The following is a 24,256-nucleotide window of genomic DNA, read 5'->3' as shown; positions in this document are numbered from 1 at the left end:
TACCACACGCGCGATACAATGACAAAGAATAAGATTACAGTATCTTATTGAATTATTACGATGAGAACTTATATTTCTATTGATTCTTGGGGGGAAAAGTAATAAGTATACATGTATTTATATATGGGTGACTTAGGCCTGAAAATGAGTCGAGTTGAGTCAAGCTAGACCAAATTTAAGTTTGGCTCACAAAAATTGAGTTTGGCTCACGGCTTAACTCATTAACAATCGAGCCTATTTCTTAAGCTCAAACTCGACTGACTGAAAGCTCATGAGCTGGTTCGAGCTCACGAGCTGGCTCAAATAATAGAAACATAAATACATAATCTATAATTCTATATCAATAAATTATAACTTATATATTTTAAAAAATATTTAAAAAGATCAATTCTATATATTGTTATCTATTTATAAATTATAAATTTTTTGTTTATGTTCTACATCAAAATTATATATAAAAAATAAATATAAAATTTTAAATAATTAAGATCATATATATATATATATATATATATATATATATATATATATATATATATATATAATCGAGTCAGTTCACGAGCTAATGAGCTGAGTTTATCCAAGTTCAAGCTCGACTCATTTAATTTATAAGGTCAATTTCAAGTTCAAGTTTGACTCACTAGCTCACGAGCTTAGTTTATTAAGCTATTAACGAGTCGAGTTCGAGCTAGCTCATGAACTGGCTTGACTCACTTCCAGTCCTATGGGTAAGTCTATGATAGCTAAAAAAATAGTGACTAAATATGAATAAGAATTGATTATCTAATAAACAGATTAATGTGGTATATAAAACGTAGTGGATAAGTTTTATATTATGGATTAATGTGTAACACACACAATTTAAAACCATAAAAAAGAGAAAAAAGTATCGACACTTTTTAACTTTATAATTAAAAGAATTAAGGAACATTGATAATAAATTTATGATGATTTAATTAATAATTTAACTTAACAAAATAAATTTAAATTTTGATTTAAAAATTATGATAAAATTTTTAATAAAATTTTAAATTTAAATTTTACACACACTAATAATAAATATATGGTGATTTATATAATAATTTAACTTAAAAAATTGAATTAAAATTTTGATTTAAAAATCATGAGAAAATTTCTAACAATACGTTGAATTTAAAATTTTATGAAAATAGCAAAAATATTTAAACTAATAATAATGTAACTTAAGAAATTGAATAAAAATTAAAAAAATAAAGTTACGAATATTATCAAGAAAATTGACTAATTATTAGTTAATAATTAATATAAAAATAAAAAGAAGGCATGATGATGAAATATCTTTTTTCTAAATATATTATACTCGTAAAATATATATTACAAGAAAGATTTATTAATAAAAATTAAATTAATTTTATTATATTGATAATATAAAATATTTTATATAGTTGTTTAATAATTATGTTTGTTTAAAAAATCATTCATATAATTAATAAAAAATTATTTTTATTGAAATAATAATACATAATTAAATGTTTGTGTAAATTATTTTATATTAATAATATATCAAAATTAAATTCATAAAAATATATATAAATAGAATTGTACATTAAAGATTTAATTGGGATAATGAAATAATAATTAATTACACATTTTAGCAGATTTATGTTTATCTATTAATTTTAAATTTAAGTATTACTAAAATATTTTTGAAAAATAGCTATTTTTCATCTCATGTTTAGCAATCAAGTTTATTAAGATCAAACCGTGATTCATTCAACTCCAACTCTATAACATCTCAAATTTTGATTTGTTCTTTGATTTTAACTATCTTAATCACTCAATCTTTACACCAGAGACAAATCCTTTATATAGTGTATGCTTTTATTATAAAAAAATATTTGTTTTTGTACTGAAAGAAATCGATGATTAAAATTTACCATTAGTATAAAATATATATTAAAATATAAATATATATTAAAAATAAATTAAATTATATATATTTATATAAAAATATATAGTAATTAGTGTTGATAACTAATTTAATTTATAAATAGTATTTTTATAAATATAAATATTACAGAATAGTAAAAGTTATTATTGTATTAAGTTTAATACAATAATGAGAAAAAAAGCCAAATCAACTAAAAAAAACATGTTCCATTATTCCTGTTTGAAAAGTCAAGCAGCAATATGTGTGACTAATTAAGTGAGCACCGATTGTGCTGAGCCATTCTACAAGGTATAATTGTATAAACCATAAGTAATAATGATGCTAATAGAACTAGCTAGCTAGTAGCTAGGGAAAATGCCGTAGTTCATTTCACTACCTATCTTTTCAACTTGTTCACACTTCAAACTCGGTAACAAATGCTGGAAAAATTGAAGGTAAATGTCTTCTTTCTTATACAATCTCAACCCTGATGGATAACTAATTAATCATATCTAGTTGCGAACATTTGTATTTATATTTTGTTAATGATTTGATGCAATGTATAGGGAAAAATTAAAGGTCAAGTAGATTTGTACGTTTGTAGTTGTTTACGTTCCTCATATCATCAAGTTGGGTGTTCAAAAATAAATCAATTTAGACAAAATTATTCATCTATTTCAATACAGACTAAAAATCAATCAAAATCACACTTATTTAATTAAATCGAATCTATTTTGATATTTGTATAGATTGAATTAGATTTTAAATTTCCTTTTCAAAATCGAACCAATCTAATTTAAATCATAAAATGTGACATAATAGGATTAAATACGATTTTAGTCTTTAAGGTGGGGTTAAAAATCTTTTTAAAAAAAACTACCAAAAGTACCCATGAAGTTTACGAACGCTGACAAAAGTACCCATAAACTAAGGAAATTAACGCTGTACCCATGAAAGATGGGTTCCATATAACAAAAGTATCCAAATCCTAATTTTTTGTTATTTTTTAATAAAATTCCTAAACTACCCCACCCTAACTCCATTCTACCGTCACTCCCTCTCTTCTTTTCTTCCTCTCTCCTCACTTATCCCTCAAAAACCCTCACAGAGTCACAGAAAACTCTCCTCCTACCTCCTCATTGCCGTCCGCCACCCACTTACTCCATTACCGCCAATCTCTTCCCCTCTCACTGCTCTCCCTCTCACTATTAAGATGACTACAACACCTTCATCTCACACCTGTGACCCAACCTGAGAAGAATGCTGTCGTGGTGCGCCTGTTGCAGCCGAGGAGAACGTCGTCGTGGTGCGTCTGACCCAGCCAAGGAGAACACCGTCGTTGCACACCTGAGAAGAGAGAGGGGTCGTGGTACTCTTGCATGCAGAAAGCGGGTTCGATAAAGAGAAATCAGAGAAGAAAGGGAGGCGGCACTGTGGATGGAGGTTCTGCCATTGACGATGTTACAATCAGCTGACGAAGAAAAAAGGTATTTCTTTTTTTAAAAAATATTTTTATTTTATTTTTTTTCTTTTCAGAAATTGATTTAGTTACTACTAACTGTTCTATTTTTTTTAAATCTACTTCTATTTTTTATGAAGGCTGAGATTGATTTACAGAAGATTCAGTTGATGGTTACTTCTACTTCTTATTTTTGCTGAAATAAATTTCAAATTGGATGAATGGATTTGTTGATTTTTTATGGTTAATGATTTTTTTTATTTCTAGTTTTGCTAAAGTGAATTGAAATTGGATGAATGGATTTTAAAATTTTTATGTTTTGAGTATTTTTTTAGTGTTTGATTAATTTGGTTTGGGTATGGATTATAAACTTATGAGTGAATCGGTTGAGGTCCGATTCTCTACCACCATCACCACTACCATTGATTTCGGTCTGGTTTGTTGTAGGAGTAGTTTTGGACTCCATGGCAAGAGTTGGTGCAAATTGAGTTATGAAAGGTTGAAAAAGTGAGTTGAGGTTGAGTGTAGGATAGTTTAAGAATTTTATTAAAAAATCAACAAAAAATTAAGATTTGGATACTTTTGTCATACGGAACCCATCTTTCATGGGTACAACGTTAATTTCCTTAGTTTATGGGTATTTTTGTCAACGTTCGTAAACCTCATGGGTACTTTTAGTAGTTTTTCCAATTTTTTTATCTCCAACTTTTTTTCCTTATAAAATCGTCCCTAAAATGTAACTTAGTTTTAAAATCGTTATTTTTACTAAATTTTAAATTTTTATTCCGTAAATACCTCTAACTAAAAAAAAACGGGTTAAGAGGAAAAGGGGGAAGGAAATCACGCCGGAAGAGGGAGGGTTGGTTCAGGAAAGAAGAGGGGGGAAGAAAAGGTGGAAAATGGAAGGAGAAGGGCCACCGTCACTGCTTTCTCAACCACCAACCACCACCTTCTAATCTCTCTATTTTCTACATCATGTCCAAAATTCTCAATCTTCTAAAGTGCAATGTTTTCAATCCCAAAATTTGTGGTAGACAGCAAAGGTGGAAGATTCCCAGCTCCCCTGATAAAGAGTTGTACGATGCCTTTATGCAGCGTTTTGAGCTCCTTTCTTTCCTTAGCGTGCGCAACCAAATGTTATGTAGCCTAACCTTTGCAGTGAATGACATGTTCATAATTGTCTTTTGTATATTCCTTGCTTTTATTTGTGTTTTCTAATCTGCTTCGTTGAATTGAATGATTTTTCATATTTCATGTGAAGGGGAACGTGATAGGATTTGGGAACCCTGATTGGAAGAAAACGCACCTTCATGCTGACATTACTGTCTTTATTGTCACCGTGCTGCTCATCAACAGTGCCACTTGTGTTGGCAACATTCTTATGGGTGAATTCTCTTTCAGGTTTGTACTTCTCTCAATTTCTCATTCACTCTTCAAGACAACTTATTCAATTATCACTTTCTTTTGCAGGATTTTCGATCAGAACCACCGTTATGGAACCTCCATCAATTCTCGTTGTTGTTGTTCTTTTTCTTCTTCTTATTTCATTATCCATTATTGTTGTTGTTCTTCTGTTTCTGGTTGTTTTTGTTTTATTGTTGTTGCTTCAGCTTCAATTTCTGGTTCAACTTCAGCTTTTGGTTTTGCTTGATTTTGGAGAAGAAAAAGTATTTTCATCCGAATGACAGTTTTAAAATTAAGTTAAATTTTAGGGACGAATTCGAATACAAAAAAAGGTTGAAAATGAAAAAGATTTTCAACTCCTATTTTAAAAATCAAAATCGTACTTAACCTGACAGAATATTTAAATATTATTACTTTATAATTTTTTTATAAAATTATTTAATTTATTACATATTTTTATTTATATATTATTATTATTTAGTGTTTTATAAACATAAAATAAAATTCACTTATTTATTTATCAATTTAAAATTATTATTATATTTTGATAATAATCTTAAAATTTCAGTTTTCCAAAACCGAATAAATCCAACCAATTCAAACCACAATAATTTAAATCAAATGGATTAAAAATAAAATTAAATCTAAATCTAAATTATAAAGATTATATACTTCAAATTGAAAAAAAAAAATTTCAACATTCATCCAAACCTCTGTTTTGCAGTGACATTCATTGAATGCAATACGTGTGTGAAACTGCCAATTAGTGCAGCAATTAATTAATTTAGTGCAACCGTGCTATATTTTTGTTAGCTGTCCAAACGGCCATCATAATAAAAGAAAATTAAATTTTCATGAAGAACAAATTATTGTCCTATCAACTCAAGTGGCCAATTTGTTTTCAATGGTTTTAAATTTTTATCCTTTTGTGAAATTTATGCATTTTCTATTACTAGACCAAGATCTTGAGATTAAATTTAGATTCTTTATCAAAATATACAAATACAATATTCTAGCCACCAAAGAGGAATGTGGTCAGCTGATTTGAAAGCTATCAATAATTAAATATAATATTTGTTTATCATGAGGAATACATAAATGTGTAGATATTATTATCGGTACAAAATATTTTATATATATCACATATGATTATATGTGAAATGTTAAGTAATTATTATAGCAGTAGAAAAAAAAAATCCAAAAATGTTATAATATACAGTAAAATAATTGTACAAATCTAAGTCAATAATACATCACACTTTATTTATAATTTTTATGTTTCATTATAATGAAAATATAAAATTTTATTATCTTGAAATAAATAAGTTTCTTTTTTTTTTTCCTTTTTTCGATAAGTTGTTTCTTATAAAAATGACATTTGTCTTTCTCTTCGGCCACCGCATTAATAAATAATACTCGAACTGTATGTCCCATTTTCTTGGTCCCATTTATGGCATGAATTAATTTGTTGATGTTGTGGTTAGGGATGGTAATTGAGATATATTTTGGCACTATTCGAACCTTTCTCGTTTTGCTTTATTTTATTTAACTCGTGTCCCGTTTTTATTTGTTGGGTATTGAAATTCATATTCTAACATAATTATTATTGGATAATTTGTTATTTTAGTCTTAATATTTAGACTAAATTTTAATTTAATTTTTAATATTTTAAACGTTTTATTTTAATTTTAAAATTTTTTAAATATTTTTAAATTTAATATAAACAATTCGTATATTAGAAATTCGTAACTTTTAAATGAGTATAAGAAAATTATGTCATTTAAATTATATCTCGATAATAAAAAAATATGATTTAACTAGTAATATTATTAACAGCCACATCACTTATTCTATTAATTATTAGTGTCAAATTTAACGAAAAAATAACATTAAATATATTTAAAAATTTTTAGGACAAAAATAACACAATTAAAATATTAAGTATTAAATTAAAATTTAATTCAAATATTGAGAACCAAAATATTACTTGCTCATTATTATATTGCCTCACTCAAATATTTTTATTTAAATTAATAAAATTTATAATATAATATCAAATATCTAAAATTATCAAATATAAATAATTTAAAATATTAATATTACTTATAAATTTATATATATTTGGCAAAACATTACATTATATATAGAAAAAAAGATCTAAATTTTTTAAAAAAAATTTAGATCGAAAACTTTAATTTTTAATATTTATTTATTATTTTAAAAAAAATTAATTTATTTTATAATAATATAATCTAAATATTAATCGTTTTATAATAAAATTTTGAAAAAAAATTTATTTGTTTAATATGCATATTACAAATTTAAATTAAAGTGATCGAGAGACTAATATATTTTTATGGAAGTTATTTTTAAAATAAAAAAAAAAACTAAAAATTTATTAAAAAGTAAAGTGGTTAAGCTGAAATTCTTTAATATATATCGGTTCGATATCACTCCATTTCGAGTCGGATAAATGGATAATTATCCATTGTGATCGCTAGCGGTGTGTTATTACGTATCTAGTTCTGGTTTGCAATTAATTAAATTAATTTTATGCTAGCTAGAATCCGTAATTCTCATTATTGAGAGCGACAAAACAAAAGAGCAAAACAAAATTACAAGTAATGACATCATAATTTGATGTCACGAGGGACCCACAGATTGCTCTTCTGACGTGGCCGCCATCCACTTAATTGACCCACGTGCTCTCCTCCCCGTTTCTTTAAACCCCACTTCTCACTTAATTTCCCCGTTTCTTTTTGTTATTTTTTTTACTGATCATGAAGAAAAATACAAAAGCAATATTAAATTTAAAGTATAATTATTCCGTTGATTTATGTATTTTATTAAATTTTAAATTAATTTTATACTTTAAATTTTAAAATAAAATATTAATATTATATAAAAATTTTAACTTACTTTCTTAATATTTAGAATATTCATTTTTAAAATATTTTCACAATAAATTATTAATTAAAAATAATTACTACATATCTAATTTAAAATTTTTGTTTATCATAAAAATTTAATTATAAATTTTTAAAATATAAAAATTTAATTAAATATTTCAGTATACTATAAAAATCGAACAAAAATTAGATGTGGAGGTAGAACTTTTTCCTAAAACAATATCTTGGTCGGAATTTCTATCTCACACTATTATTTCTATGGTTGTTTGATATCTCAAGCAGACAAATTTTATGTAATAATTATCTAAGATGTTGAATTAGGTTTGAGTGAAAATAAACACTTGATTAATGTTCGGTTATTCGGTTCCTGAATAGATCGGATCTGCCAGATACCTAAAAATGATGGGAAAGCTGAACTCTAACTACCTTCGCGCGAGAGGATCTCCTGAGCCAACGTGAAGAGGAGGAGGTCGGACTTGTGGACCAACAGAGTTGTCAACGTAATATGGAGGGGACTACCTACAAAAGGACTCCAACGCTCAAGTCAGTGTCTATACAAAAGCGGCAGATAGGGTAAGGGATAGATGACATATCTCTAGGGAGGGGTAGGGCCCTCCCCTTATATAGTCTGTACTAGGGCGGGTCCCACAGGGACAGACTCACCTTTCAGGAATCTTCCTTCCTAGCTGTCATGTGCATCGTGTGGGGAGAGGTGACATTCAGATCACCCCCAACTCGTGTCGTGTGAGACCGTCGGGTCGGCCGGCACTTCGGGTACGGGTGGTAGGCTAGCTGGGATGGGTTGGAACAATTAGAATAATAGATTCTTTTTAAATTTGATGAAGGATCAAGTCAGTAAACTATTGAGTATTTGATCCTAAAAAATGATATTTTGTGAGTTTATTTTCTTTGCAGGTATGGCAAAAGAATACGAGAAATAGCTAGGATAGGGATTCCATTTTTGTAAGAGGCAGCAAAATTATAGAAAGTCGTGACACTTGAGAGTGAAATTTAACAAGAAGAAGAAAACGGCAGAGAATAGTATTAAAAAAATGATAAATATGTATTGAAGTTATTTTTACATGATACAAGAGTCATGCTATTTATAGAGATATTACCAACTAACTTCATAAATATTCATCTACTAACTACTAACTCTCAACTACTTATTGAATATCTTTTGTGTTGTTGATATGTTGGGTTGATGGAGGTTGGTTTAATATGCCCCTATAAGCTAAAGGATGTTATACATCAAGAATCCTCATCTTGGATAAGTTGGTGTAAAAAGGCTTAGTTGAAAGTGACTTGGTAAAAGTATCTGCAAGTTGACCAGAGAAAGGGACTGGCAACAACTTCATTACCCGTGCCTTTTGATGTACTAGATGACAATCAAATTCCAAATACTTGGTACGCTCTTGAAAAACTGGATTGACAGCTATATGAAGAGTACTTTGATTATCGCAGAACAAAACAGGTGTTCTATCACAAGAAACATGAAGAAAACCCAACAAATTCAATATCCATAAGAGTTCACAGGTGGTATTAGCAAGAGTACGGTACTCTGCTTTAGTTGATGAGTGTGCAACAATGACCTGTTTCTTTGTTTTTTAGGAAATAAGGGACTCTCCTAGAAAAAATCAGTAGCCAGTCAAAGATCAACGCGTATCCAGACATCCAACCCAATCAGAATAGCTAAAACTAAAAATTTGAAGGGATGAACTCCTGCGAAAGAAAAGCCCTCTCCCTATGCTGTTCTTGAGATATCGAAGAACATGCAGGGCTGCCTTACTGTGGTTCTGAGTTAGGGTGGCCATGAACTGACTCAATTGTTGGGTAGCATAAGTAATATCTGGCCGAGTGGTGGTTAAATAAATGAGTCGGTCAACCAACCGTCGATGAATAAAAGGATCTTGCAGTAGGGAACTATCATCTTATGAAAGTTTAGTAGTACTGTCCATTGGAACCCCAGCAAGCTTGACTCCCAAAAGACCACAATCAGATGACAATTCTAAATAGTATTTATGTTGGAATAAAAATTCCTGAATTGGAATGAGCGTCTTCAATACCCAAAAAATACTTCAAAGTCCCCAAATCCTTAATTTTAAAACGATCATTCAAAATTTTTTTTATTATTGTCATTTCAAAAACTGAATTACCAGTAAGTACAATATCGTTCACATAAATAAACAAGATACAAACTTTGTTGCCTTTAACTTTAATAAAAAGTTTATAGTAAAAAGCGGTTTGTTAATACCCACAAGAAATAAGTAAAACCTAAAACTTCTCATGCCACATACGACTTGATTGTCGTAAACCATACAGATACTTGAGAAGCTGGCAGTATTGATTGGACCGACTAAAGAGATTAGGAGGGAGTTTTATATATACAATTTCAGACAAATCATCGTGAAAAAAGGTATTGTTCACGTCTAGCTGTTGTATAGGCCACCGTCAAATAGAAGTTACAGCGAGAATAATCCGGATAGTCGCAGAATTAACAACCAGAGAGAATATTTTCAAAAAATCTATGTTCTCTGTCTGGGTGAAACCCTTGGCAACTAAATGAGCTTTGTAACGCTCAATTGATCCATCTAGCTGGCGTTTGATTTTGTATACCCAACGACAACCAATAAATTTTACTTGCTGAGGACAATCTATTCTGAGCCAGGTCCGATTTGATTCTAATGCAACAAGTTCTTCCTGTATGGCTAAATGCCAATGAGAAACTCCATTGGCTTCCCAAAATGTCTTTGGTTCATGCTTAGAATGCAAGGATGAGATATATGATTTGTGAGAAAGAGACAGAGAGGAGAAGAAGAAAACAAAAAAAATTAGATATCTTGACATTGAGGATAAAGAAGTTTAGGGAGTAAGAAAAATGTTGCATAGGTAATCGAAAAGATAAGTAGGTGGTTTGGTCGGTCGTTGACTTTGGCGAAGTGGCAATGGAAGCGAAGGAGAGAAAACGGGCAAATAAGTGAAAAAAGGGAGGGATCCTTGGTCAGGAGGGGTTGATATAAAGGAGTTGGGGGGTAGGTGGAGAAGATGTATGTGAGTGGGTTATTGTGGTGCGAGGGTCAATATGACAAGACGGGAAAGAAGCGAAAAGAGAGGGAGAAGGAGTTGAGCACGTTGATGAAGAAAGAATTGAAATAGGAATTTCTAGAAAGATGGTATTAGGGTAAAGATGATGGGAAGGACTATATTGGATAGGAGGATCAATTAAAATGGGTTGGTGTGTGTGTTGTCCAGTAGGTAAGGATTGAGAATTTGGGTAAAGAATAGGTATAGTAGGTTGAAAAGATTTTAGGTCTTTGGTGACTAAAGAAAAAGTTAATTCATAAAAAAAATTTTTGGATACCAAAATCTTTTTATCATGTAAATAATAGACAATATATCCTTTTAAACCATTTGGTAACTAATAAAAATTGCTTTGTACGTCCGTGGATCAAATTTTGAACGAATGTTGGTAAGAGTAGAAACAAAACATAAGCATCCAAAAACCTTTAAATCATTGTAATTAGGTGATTTATTATATAAAATTTTAAAAGGGTTTTAAATTTTAAAATAGATGATGGAACCTAATTTATTAAATGAACCACATGATTGATAACGTAAGACCAAAAATTAAGAGGTAAATTAGATTGAAACATGAGAGCTCTTGCAACATTTAAAATATGTTGATATTTTTTTTCTACTCTACCATTTTGTTGAGGTGTATCAATACAACTTCGTTGATGAATGATCTCTTTGGATGAATAAAATTCAGTAACTAAAAATTCAGGACCATTATTAGAATGAACAATTTTAACTTTTGAATTAAATTGAATTTCTACTAAAGCAATAAAATTTTTAATATATTGTGAAACCTCACTTTTAGACTTTAATAAAATAACCCAAGTGAATCAGTTAAAATTATCTACGATGGTTAAAAAATATTTATGATAATGAATAAAAGTAGTTCTAAATGGTCCCCAAATATTAAAATGTAATAATTCAAAATTAGCATTTGTATGACTCAAACTTGGTGAAAAAGAAAAAATTTTTTGCTTAGAAAAGTAACATTCATTGCAAATTTTATTTTGATGAGAAGAAATAAAAGGATATTACCTATGTAAGAAGTTGAGTCTTTGTCTAGAAAGATGCCCTAAACGGAGATATCATAACTTAGAAGATGTTGTGTGTTGATGGTGTGTTGAATTTATTGAATGTAAAGGTATGGTGGTGTTATTGGTGGTGTTAAAGGCTTTTTCAAGAATGTACAATCCTTCTTTTAATTTATCCAACCCAATCATCTTCAATGTGTTCGATTTCTGTAGAAGACATGAATATTGAGAAAAAGTAAGATCACAATGAAGCATAGAGGTAATTTTTGAAACAGAAATTAAATTGAAGTGAAACATTGACAAATACAAGATATCGTTCAAAAATAAAGATGTTAAAAATTTAACAACACCTTTATATTGTGCAATGACTTGTGAACCATTCGACATATGAACAATAATAGGTTTAATTTTTGTGTAAAAAATAAAATTTAAAAGATTTGAAATTATATGATCTGTAGTACTAGAATCAATTATCCAAGTACTAGAAAAATTAGAGGATGATATAATATCATTTAAAATAAAAAATGTATAGGAAGAACAAAGTAAATGAATACCCAAACATGGGCTAGGAAGTAGCTCAGTTTGAGAGGAAGTGGAGCCATTCTCATCTTTATTTTCTAAAGCATGGGTCTCAGTCCGTTTCAAAAAATGCAAGAGAGTGTTATGTTGGAAGGGGGTCAATCCCATTACTGACTGCTCTTGGGTTGTCTTCAACGCATTCCCTCCCCCTCTGAATTAGGGTATTCGGTAGCTGGGACAGAGAGGACTGGAAGGAGGCAACGGTACTTTGCACAGAAGAGGGAGCCCTTTCTCCGGAAATACGTGGCCGTCTTGGGAATCGCAGATGACCTCAGGGATAACCGTGCTTTTCATAGCAAATATCTACGGTGTGACCCCATTTTTCACAGAACGTGCAAAGCTTGGAAGGAGGAGCACTACGTCCGGCGCTAGCGGAACCAGAGCCTCGCCCGTGGCCATAGGAGACGCATCGAGTGTCCAATGCAACTGTGAGAATCTGCTGCTCATCCAGAATACTAGACCCGATTTGGATCTGGCGCTCATGTTGAATTACCATTGCGAATACTTTAGTCACACGAGGCAGAGGGTCTATGAGAAGTAACTGTGAACGAATGACTGCATACCGTTCATCCAAGCCCTTCAAAAATATGATGATGAAGTCTTAGTTTCGATGAGTTTTAGCTGAACAAGTGCAGATAGGAAGCAGTCTAGAGTTTTCAAGTTACTCCCAGAGAATTTTCTGAGAAGTATAGAAGTCAGTGTTGGTAAGTGTACCTTGTTTTAGGCCATAAATTTTTTCTTGTAATTCTGCTATGCGTAAGAGATCTGAATAAAAAAATCGTTCTTTAAGATCAACCCAAACAGAAGTAGTAGTATTAAGATATATCACACTCTGAGTGATGGATGGTTATTGCAACATTCCCAGGCTTGGAAGGGAGGATCTTCAAAAAGGGGTGAGAGTGTTATACCAGTAAGAAAATCATGTTTATTTTTGGAAATAACTGCCATGGTGAAGGATTTGCTCTAGAATGGTAGTTATTTTCTGTTAGAACAGGAGTATCAAGCACAGACATAAACTTTTTGCTAGGATGTATATAATAGGAACTGGATTGATCTTGAAAAATATCCATTGTGTGTGATGAAGAAGAAGGAGGAAAGGGAGGAGCTGACTTATTATTAGGATTAGAAGTTTTAACCATATTTTGGGTATCAACAGAGTCGTAATAACTCTGATACCATAACAAAATCAAGAAAAAGATAAATATGTATTGAAATTATTTTTATATGATATAAGAGTCACGTTATTTATAGGGATATTACCAACTAACCTCATAAATATTTATCTACTAACCAATAGCTCTCAACTACTTATTGAATATCTTTTGTGTTATTGATATGTTGGGTTGATGAAGATTGGTTTAATAAAATTGACTGCATGATTTATTTATATCTAAAAATAGAATATAAAAGATTATGTAAAGTGCATATTCTGAATTCTGTTGATTAAATTTGCCTAGAACATGATTTTCAATATGATATGTATTATGACCACTTGTTCAATAAACTTAGTTTTAGTAAAAATAGTATTATGACCACTAGTTCTTTTAGTTAATTTACTTATTGTGACACATATATTTGCAATATTGTTACAATCACAAATTTTAGAATTTTGTCACCATTAAAAATTAAAAGTCTTTATTAATAACTGTTTATGATTGTCACTAAAATCTTTCAACAACATAATATAAGGAGGTTAATATTTAATTATAGTAAATATGTTATTGACTATTTTTTTACTAAACACAAAATAAATTGTTAGTAGAAGTGATTTTATAACAAACTATCGATCATATTTAATAAATAGGAAGAGATGAGATTTTATGTGTTAACAAGAATATGGGACAACTATGTACATTAAGATTATTTAGAATATAAAAAATATAATTATTTTTTAGAAATATATACTAAATTGACCTTTTGTAATTATAAATTTAAAATTTACCAACCTAAAGTGTATTGAATTAATGAGTTGATTCACAATATAAATTGAGTAGACTATATATATAGTATAAATAAGAATAGAAAAAATAATAGAATCTACTAAAATAATTATTCTGACAAGCTAAGAAATAAAGAAGAAGCCTTCTCAGAATTAGAGTCTTTAGTTGAATTTGATAATAATGTCATTGAAAGTATGTTAAAAAATTTTGGAATACAGGAGAAGAACGTTCAAATATTTTTAAGGTTATTCATTCTTGTAAATTAAAGAATTTCACTAATTTTCACTCTAATATGGTTCTTTAGATTTTCAGGAAAGAATTCTAAGATTTTTTTATTGTCAAATTTTTACTCTAAAATATTACAGAAGGCCTTGGGACATTTATCGATAATGTCCTTATCCAAGTTCACTTCAATAGAGAGAATTAAATTAATAAAGAGGATCATATCATAGATATCATGCATGAATATCATTTGGACAACAAATTAACTGAATGCATTGAAATTATTGAGTTTTTATTCATAATATAACCATCACAAAGTTTATCTTAAAATAAAGACTATGCTACGTTTGTTTTAAAATTAGCCATTAAAATCAGTTATTAATATAAATGATATATTATAATATAAATATATATTAAAAAATTTTCAATCTGAATTTCATAAATTCTTATCTATGCATTATGTGTCTATTCCTTCTTATTTGCTACTTTCTTAGACTACTCCTACCCAATTTTTGGTTAAAGTAAACTGTGATGCTAGTAAATTTGGTGACTCTGTTGGTTTTGGGTGTGTATTGCGTGATTATAATGGCTCTTGGTTGTGTGGTTGTGCTGGTTCTTTACCACTTGCTACTATTCTTCGAAGCGAACTTTTTGCAATTCTAATTCTAGCATGGGAAGCTGGATTTAGAGAGGTCACTTACGAGACGGATTATTTAAGTAAATACCCATAGTCGTTTCTGAGATTCACGCAAATACCCATAGTAATCCCTAAGATCCCGATTTCTCCATTGTAGTCCTCCAGATAGAGCTCCGAGCACTCAAATTGGTCCCTGGCCATATTTCAGGTGATGAGTCATCACCGGAGTGCTGACGTGACCTCGGATTGCCACGTGGGAGGGTCCAAAATATCGTCGTTTTGGTTTGGCACCCTTTATAGCCAAAAACGATGCCGTTTAGATGTTTTCACAAACGCTTCACTTCACTCGTCTCTTCTTCTTCCACCCTCTGACTTGTTCTTCATCTCCCCATCAATGGCGTAGCCGTAGGGTTGTATTCGCTGGCTAAAAAAATTTGAGAGAAGAAGTAATTCGATTAGAAGTTATTATCGGTCTTCCCCTCCTTCATGAAAAGAACATGATTCTGACTTTGTGATCGGACTCAAGGTAACCTTCCCTTTTCTTACTTTGCATTTTTAATACAGTGTTGATTGATGATATGCAAGTTGTTAGTGTAGTTGAGGTTCTGTTATGTGTCTACCAAATCTAAATCTCATCTTTTGTGGGGTTTCATAATTACAAGTGTTCTACTTCATAAATCGATTTTGAAAATGTTGTTCCAATTGTAGCACGTTTCTTTTTTTTTCTTTTTTTTCTTTCAGCTATTTGTGCTTTATTTTGTAAAATTAACCTCTTTGTAGTTATTTCTAGAGATTAAGAATATACTTCTTCCTTAACAGAAGAACTTGAAATTCCTAATTTAATTAAAAAATGTGATTTTGTGATTGGAGATTTCAATGTCATGTGCATATGAAGAATCAAGAATGTATTATACTTTTGTGGCACTTTTGTGAATAGAAAATTAGAAATCATAGTTAGCTTAGATAAGATTGCTAATCACGTATTTCTTCAAATATTGTTTTGTTGAATTCATATTTTAGGGTATTCAATTCTTCATAGTGTTGGTGATTTAATCAAGAAAGTAGCTTAGAAATTTCAGAGAAATTGAAAATGAAAAAAGTTCTGTTTTTCGGCATCTCTTGTAGAATATAGTGCTAGAACTCATGCTGAGAAGACATTGATATCCAAAGACAAGAAACTGTTAGAATTAAGATCATCCTTCCACCTGGCTGTGGGAAGAAAATCTATGAAATTGATCCACTTTTGCTTACTCACCGCGACCATCTTGATTTTCTGTAACCTCACTTTTAAGCTTCATTTCCTTTAAGTATTTGTGGAACAACTATCTGAGTTGCTAGATCGTGTAAATTTTTCAAATTACAGTTTCGGACGATACTTGAGATTGCGAGAGGATATCGACAAGTATGAAGGTGGCCTAGATCCATTTTCTCGCGGTCATAAAAATTTTGGCTTTAGGCAGAGGTATCTAATTTCTTGCTAAAAAAGCTACTATGAACTTATCTACTTTTATTAATACCAACTTATTTATCAATATTACTACTATTTTTTGTAGTGTCACAGGAATTACTTATAAAGAATGGGCACCAGGAGCTAAGGTATATATGCTTTCATATTATATTATTAACTCTTATTATTAAAATTGGTTTCTTTTCTTATGCTCAAATTCAATTTAAGGGATTGTATTATTAAAAAACCTGTTTTGGATGTTCATCTAAAGTTCAACAAAAATTTTATTTTCGATGTAAAAATATATCTTGACATGTGTCTTAAAAATGATTGGATATTTCTCAGTCAGCAACATTAATTGGAGACTTCAACAATTGAAATCCAAATGCCGCTGTAATGACTCCGGCATGTTTTAGTTAATGTATACAAATAATTGTGCTAGTTGGAGCATGTAATCATCTTTGGTTAATATATCCAAACAGAATGAATTTGGTGTGTGGGAGATCTACTTGCCAAACAATGCAGATAGTTCGCCACCAATTCCTCATGGATCTCGAGTCAAGGTATGCTTATGCAGATGGTTCGCCACCAATTTTTCATGACATCGAAGCACCAATATATATCGCGAAAAAATGAACAGGAAGAAGTGTATGAAAGAAGAAGGAGAAGAGATGAACAAGACGAAGAGATGAAGTGTCTGAGAATTTGGGGATTTAGGGTTATATACAATAGGAGGGACCAATCTGGGTGTAATTTGGAAATTAGCCAGCTCAGCTAGTCGTTGGGACCCCTCCAGCGTGACAAATTGAGTCCACGTCAGCGCTCCGGTGATGAGTCATCACCAGAAATATACCTAGGGACCAGTTTGAGTGCTCGAAGCTCTATCTGGAGGACTACGATGAGAAAATCGGGATCTTAGGAATTACTATGGGTATTTGCGTGAATCTCAGGGACGACTATGGATATTTATTATTTGGATGCTTTTATCCTTATTAATGATAGGAACAACCAAATGCAAAGTTTTAATAATGAATTGGTGACTAAAATCAAAGAGATTTTAAGGTGGAATTGGAGAGCAAAAGTCAACTTAATTCAAAAAAATACCAACCAAGTTGCTGATTGCATATAACAATTGAAATGTGATGAGCCTTGGAAAGATTTAACAGTGTTGTTGTAACGGAACTACCTCTCTAGTATTTCGTGTGTTCTTTTTGTTTTTTTTTTATTCTTTGACACCAAAAAATACATATTAAAAATAAATTAAACCACACATGTATTTATATACAAATATATTGATGATTGATTTTAATACATGACTAATAATTTCGCAAAGTAATTGTTTGAGACAAAACTAATAATTAGTGAACATAAATTTTGGCTATACAATTTAAAAATTTATGAATATATGATTTTTTTTGGTAATTATTAATTGACTTTTATTGTCCTATAAAAACCGTTAGTTTTTCTCTTTTAACTTAAATGTTAGGATATACTTTAATCTAAAAAATAACAAAATATATTAAAAAAATTTGTCAATATTTCATGACAATAAAAATGAAAATATATGGTGAAAAACTCATAATTATTTTTTTTGTATCAACTAAGTGTTGGTTTAGATTAATTTATTTGAGATATTTTTTTATCAAAAACAAAATATTTTTATTAAGTTTTAAATATATTTAAATACATCTTTTAAAAAATATTTTTATTAAAAAAAATTATTATTTATTTTCCAAAAAATTAACATTATTTTACTTTTAAAAAATAAACAAAAAAATTTTAATATTTAAAATTTTTTTCAAAAAATTTATCTAAATATAAAATAATTATGTTCTATTAAAAAATATTTTTAAAAAATAAAAATAAATTTATTTTAAAAACTAATTCTAAATTCCTTTACTTTTATTATTTTAATTTAAAAAGTGGGTCCATATTTTTGTAGTATCTAACTAAACCGTTCATTATTTAAATCCATTGATTATTATTGGTACTAATATTTTAAGACGGCTACGTGTGCATCACTTATTGGGTTTCACCCCATATCCGCATTTGTAATTCTTACCGTATTCGCTTTTGTGGCGGCTTTTACAGTTTTACACTGGTCCCAAAATGGATATTTATATATATAAGAGGATTAAGCAATAAGAGGGACCAACTTCAAAAAGCAGAGAGCTACCACACTCTCTATCACTCTGTTTCCTCTGTTTCCCCTGCTTCACAACACTCTCAACAACAATCAATGGATTCCACTTCTCACTTCTTCAACTCTCCCACCTCCGATAACTCCTCCTCCTCCTCTTTCGGCTCCTTTAGCAACTCCTCAGAGTCATTCTCGTGGAATGGGTACCTTCCATTCAACGAGAACGACCCTGAAGAGATGCTCCTCTATGGCATGATTGCCACCGCTGACACCCCTCGCCACGGTCCCCTGGAGAGGGTAAAGGAGGAGGAGGTTAGCTCAGAGGAAAATGGTGGCGATTGTGCCGCAACAGAAAGGAAGGAGAAGTCGTACAGAGGTGTCAGGAGAAGACCGTGGGGTAAGTTTGCGGCCGAGATAAGAGACTCAACTCGGCACGGCATAAGGGTGTGGTTGGGGACATTCGACAGTGCGGAAGCAGCGGCTATGGCTTATGATCAAGCCGCTTTTTCGATGAGGGGAACGGCAGCGATCCTTAATTTCCCGGTGGAGACGGTGAAGCAGTCGCTTAGGGAGATGAACTATGGTGGTGATGGAGAAGAAGGGTGCTCCCCTGTTGTAGCCTTGAAGAGGAAGCACTCATTGAGGAGGAAAATTGGTATTAAGAAGAACAACAATGTTAAGGACAGGGACAATGTTGACGATAATCTTAGGTTAGATAATGCAGTGGTGTTTGAGGATCTTGGTGCTGATTACTTGGAACAATTGTTGATGTCGTCTGATCAGATTCCTAATCCTTGGTGAAGAAATCATCAATTGGAATTTTGATTTGAAAATTCAATCCAAAATCTTCAAGGCTTGCTCTGCATGTTAGTGTTAATTATTTTAATTACTTTTGTTCTTTTGTTCTTGTATTTTATTTTTTCAAACTTTTTTTTAATATGGCAAAAATAGGTTTGTCATCATGTTTGAATGATCAAAATTTGGATCTTTCTTCCCTACCCCTCTTTGTTTTTTAATTAAAATTTTGCTGTAAAGCCTAAAAGATAAGGAATGCAGTTATGTATCTATATATGTGGGGCTAAAATATAATTATTAATTAATTAGTGTCCAAAATGAATTTGAGGGTGACTATCATTTTAGCGTTATCATAAGATTATTTGTATATGTATAAGTCAACATGCATGGTCGAGTTTTGCACGGAGAGAGGCACGCGTGTGCGCACACAAACAAAGGCTTTCTTAACCATTTTGCCAACCTTCTTTTTCCTTGTATTTGACAGTCTTAGAAAAAGGTTTTCCGAGTTTGGCAAACAGATTTTCAGGCACAAACAAACACAATAGATATCGTATTTAAACAAATGTTTAACAATCTAATAATAGTCGATACTTTTTCAAGTATCAATAATAGCACATGCAAATCTCAAATAGCAAGTATTATATTGTAAAATTTTGATATAGGGAATGTAAAATATAACAACTCGTGTATGTATATTTTTGTTAATTTATGTGCAAATTCTATATCATATCGGTGTAAATTATATTGATTCATATTATATAAATATAAAAATTTATAAAACTTAAAAAATTTAACATATTAGTTAAGTTTTGATTGAAAGCTATATTTGACTATCTAGACTTTGACTAATAAAGCAAATATAGTCCAATTATTTAAGGCAACAGTAGTTTCTGTGATTTGTAACGTGGTGCATGAGATGGCATGCTTCTTTTGGTGTTAAAAAAATGAGAAAATGAAAAATATTGAATATAGATGCCTTTACAGTGTTAAATGAGAAAATGATGATAAACATATTTGTCATCAAAATCTTATCAAACTTGCTATGTCCAAAACAAACAAGTGGCATTCTATTTTGCCACCTTATTAAGCTAAATTTGTCTCTTTCTCTTGTGACCACAAATTAAACATAGACCGTGATGGGATATATATTGATGAGCTATAAGGTTCGAAGTATCAAACTTTACTTGCTCAATAGGGAATTAATTAAAAAAACAAGAATCCAAAATTTTAAAGAGAAGAGTTATTAATTTTTAGTAGCAATATTTTTATGTCAAAAACTAAATAAGTCAAATAATGGAAAGGAAAGGGGAAGGAAGGTGCCTAGTAAGTTGGTGGGATTTCTAGAATTTTATGAGAAACTGTTAGAAATTATAGAATCTGTATACTCTTCAACTGTTCAGTCCAACTTTGAAGCAATAGAAGCTTCTTCCAGAACTCATTATTTTGGTCTAATTGAACTGGTTGGACGCTTAGACCAACTTCTCCAATTTTATGACTTATCTCAAATATTATATTATCCTTTTTTATAGTTTTATCACGTGTGCATTTGCTTTTTTTTTTATGCGTGCATTTATTTTTCCTTATTTGTATTGTTAGTTTATCATGTAGCAAATCTTCAACAAGTCATACTCATCATTTAATTTTAATTTCCTATAATTTAATACCCATACTGCAAAAATTAACTATATATTTAGCAATAAGGAGATGTTATCCACTCAATATGATTCTCATACTTTATATATATATATATATATATATATATATATATATATAATAGAATAGCAGATACAATTTGTGACGACTCTGAAACACGAGTCTTATATATATTTTAAGTATTTATCTTAACTGAGTGATTAAAAATTTGAATAATATATTTCATTTTTAATAATTTCAGCTAATCCGATTGATGTGTTCTATATAAATGTTACTATTTAAATATTTGTTTTGATTTTCTATTGTATCTTTCAATTCGATTAAGGACTAATTTATTGCAATACTAAATTTTATTTAAAAATTTATTATTGATTAATAAATTATTATATATACAAAATAAATTTAAACTCTTTATATTTATTTAAACAAATTAATGAGCTAAACACTAAACAAGAGAGGAGTCGGGTTCCTCATTTGTCTACAAATAACAGTAAAACAACTAGTAATTACAATATTGATATGTACACGGTTTAAATCAGTATTAAGTTTTCACGCATATTAAAAATTATCATAAAATTTTGTCATACGTATTATTACATGAACAAGTATTTTTAGTATTTAAATTCAACCAACCAAATCAAGTTATTAGCTCAATAATCTATTGGTCTAACAAAAATTATATACATAAACATCGTGAGTTACATATTTCTATTGTTGCATGTTTTTCCTTCTTTTTCTTTTACTTTTTTTGTTCTTACTTCTTTTTCTCTGTTTGCTTCTTTTTTTTTATGGTTATACTCTTTTTGTTCCTTTTAGAGGAAAAAAAGAAGAAGAGAGAAACTGAGAAAAAAAGAAAAAGAAGAAAAATAGAAAATAAAATAAGAAGAATAAAAAGCGAATGAAGGAAAAAAAATGAATAAAAATACAAAATTTTGTATTTTCATCAAACACTTTTTTGTATTTTTTAAAAGTAAATTTTACTTCTAAAATTAAGAAAATAAAAAACATAAAAATTTCAGTAATAGAAAATACAAAAATTTTTAAGCCAAAATTTTTTAAAGTTGAACAAAAATTAGCTAAATATTGACAAAATAAATAACAAAAATTTTTAATTATATAATACAGAAATTTTTATGTTTGTAACATTTTTGTTACATAAACACAAAAACTTCATAAAAAAAAAAATTAAAGAACTCAACCTGATGCATGTCATATCTAAAATAAATCACAAAAACCCAAATTTTTTACAAAATATTTGTATTTATCATAAAAAATTTATGTGTTTATTGTCTAAGAAGAAAAAAATTAAACATAAATAATACAAAATTTATGTGCTTTCTATTAGAATTCTTAGATTTCTCAATTCCAAGACTATCTATATTAAATTATTAAAAAAGATAATTGAGAGAAGAAGTGAATCTGAATTTATAATTACCATCTTGATTCATCGTTTCTAATTTTAATGTTTGATTTTTTTTATTTTCTTCAACCAAAATTTATCAAATTTTTATTTTAGGTTGAATAACAACTCTTTAATAACGTAAGAATTGCCAATTGATTTTGTTAGAATGGGGACCAAAATCTTGAAGCTATATTTGTACTTGGCTATTGGTTTTTATTAAACTCTAAAGATTCAAGTAAAATAGAATAATGTTAATTTTATTCTTATTAGCCCCAAATCAATAGGTAATCTTGACTTATTCAATTCTTTTTATTATTTAAACCAATAGTGAGATCGTGTTATATATAAGTCAAAATATAAATAGCTAATATGATTATACCCTTATATATATATTAGACCACAAAATAGACTAATAATTATATCTATTTATGTATATGTATTAACCCATAAAATAGACCATGGAAATAAATTTTATTTACACTTTCATCTACAATGTTCTCTGTATTTTTTTAAAGGTTTGTTATAAGAAATTTTGTCATTGATTAAAAAAATAAAAAATATAGAAATTTAAGTAACAAAAAAAAAAAATCTGTGAAGTTGAACACAAAATAATTATATGGATAAAATAAAAATATAAAAATTTTAATATAAAAATTTTAATTATACAAACAGAAATTTTTGTGTTTATGTCCAAAACTTTCATATACTTTTTTATTTCTTATGCATTTTTTTCTTCTATTTACTTTTTTAGGGTTCTTCTTCCGATTATTTTTTATAAAATAAAAGAAATAGAAAAAATGTGGAGAAAGAAGAAAAAAGATGAGAAGAAAAAAAAAGAAATAGCATTGATTAATGAATAAAAAAGAATATAATTACGTGAATAAAAAAAGAAGAAAACACAGTTAGATATATTAGTTGAGACTTATTTATAAATATTATTTGGTTATTCAATATTCCTGATAATCATAAATGCATTTGTTATATAGTTAAATTTAATTTTTACAAAATTAAAAATCTTTCCCTACTTTACGTACTAGTATATACTATATATACGTTTGTTAAGGTAGGCGTGTAGCATGTAAATGAAGTAATGACTAATGATCATCAATTTCTGTGTCTCGATTGAGGTGTATAAAAGTTGCTACACCTAACTAGTATTTCGTTTTAATCTGTAATGAACCAATCCGAGGTAGCCGTTAAATATATGTTGACAATTTAATTAGGCAGCTAATTACACAAATTTTCTACTTTATAAGCGGTCTGAATTTGGAATTTTGAAAATCTAAAATTGTTGGCTGAGAGGAAAGTTCCTCCTCAGATGAGAAGCCGAAATCGAAACAAACTAAAGGTCCATGAATTGAAATCTGTGGAAATTTTTTGAACTCCAAGGGCCCTGTGTTTGTCTCTCTTGTAATGCGATGATATATGGAATTATGGCTACACTTATCAATTATCTATGTATATATATTCACCCATCATTCATAAAATTATTCAAGATCACTGAGGGACAGGGTAGAGTCCCATCATCAGATTTCTTCAATAACTATTTAAATATATAATCCACATGATTATTTATTAATTCTACGCACTTAATATGTTTTCTGTGATGTGCACTTTTGTGTTTGAGTTTTAAAAGTATATATGTGAAGACGAT

At 29.4% G+C, this 24,256-nt stretch overlaps 1 protein-coding gene across 1 annotated transcript; it reads left to right on the top strand.

The window, feature by feature from the left end:
• The first annotated feature begins 18,633 nt into the window (after positions 1-18,633).
• LOC112711282 (ethylene-response factor C3) lies at positions 18,634-19,865 on the top strand. Its single transcript, XM_025763893.3, has one exon. The coding sequence runs from the start codon at positions 18,852-18,854 to the stop codon at positions 19,551-19,553; it is 702 nt and encodes a 233-aa protein (XP_025619678.1). The 5' UTR covers positions 18,634-18,851; the 3' UTR covers positions 19,554-19,865.
• Positions 19,866-24,256: the final 4,391 nt, after the last annotated feature.

This window comes from Arachis hypogaea, chromosome 9 (genome assembly GCF_003086295.3).
Source record: "Arachis hypogaea cultivar Tifrunner chromosome 9, arahy.Tifrunner.gnm2.J5K5, whole genome shotgun sequence".
NCBI lineage: Eukaryota > Viridiplantae > Streptophyta > Magnoliopsida > Fabales > Fabaceae > Arachis > Arachis hypogaea.
This window is presented reverse-complemented; position numbering and strand designations above follow the sequence as displayed.

Bases quoted from the DNA above. Each gene is read 5' to 3' on its own strand.
- LOC112711282 (XM_025763893.3), top strand. From the start codon at position 18,852: ATGGATTCCACTTCTCACTTCTTCAACTCTCCCACCTCCGATAACTCC.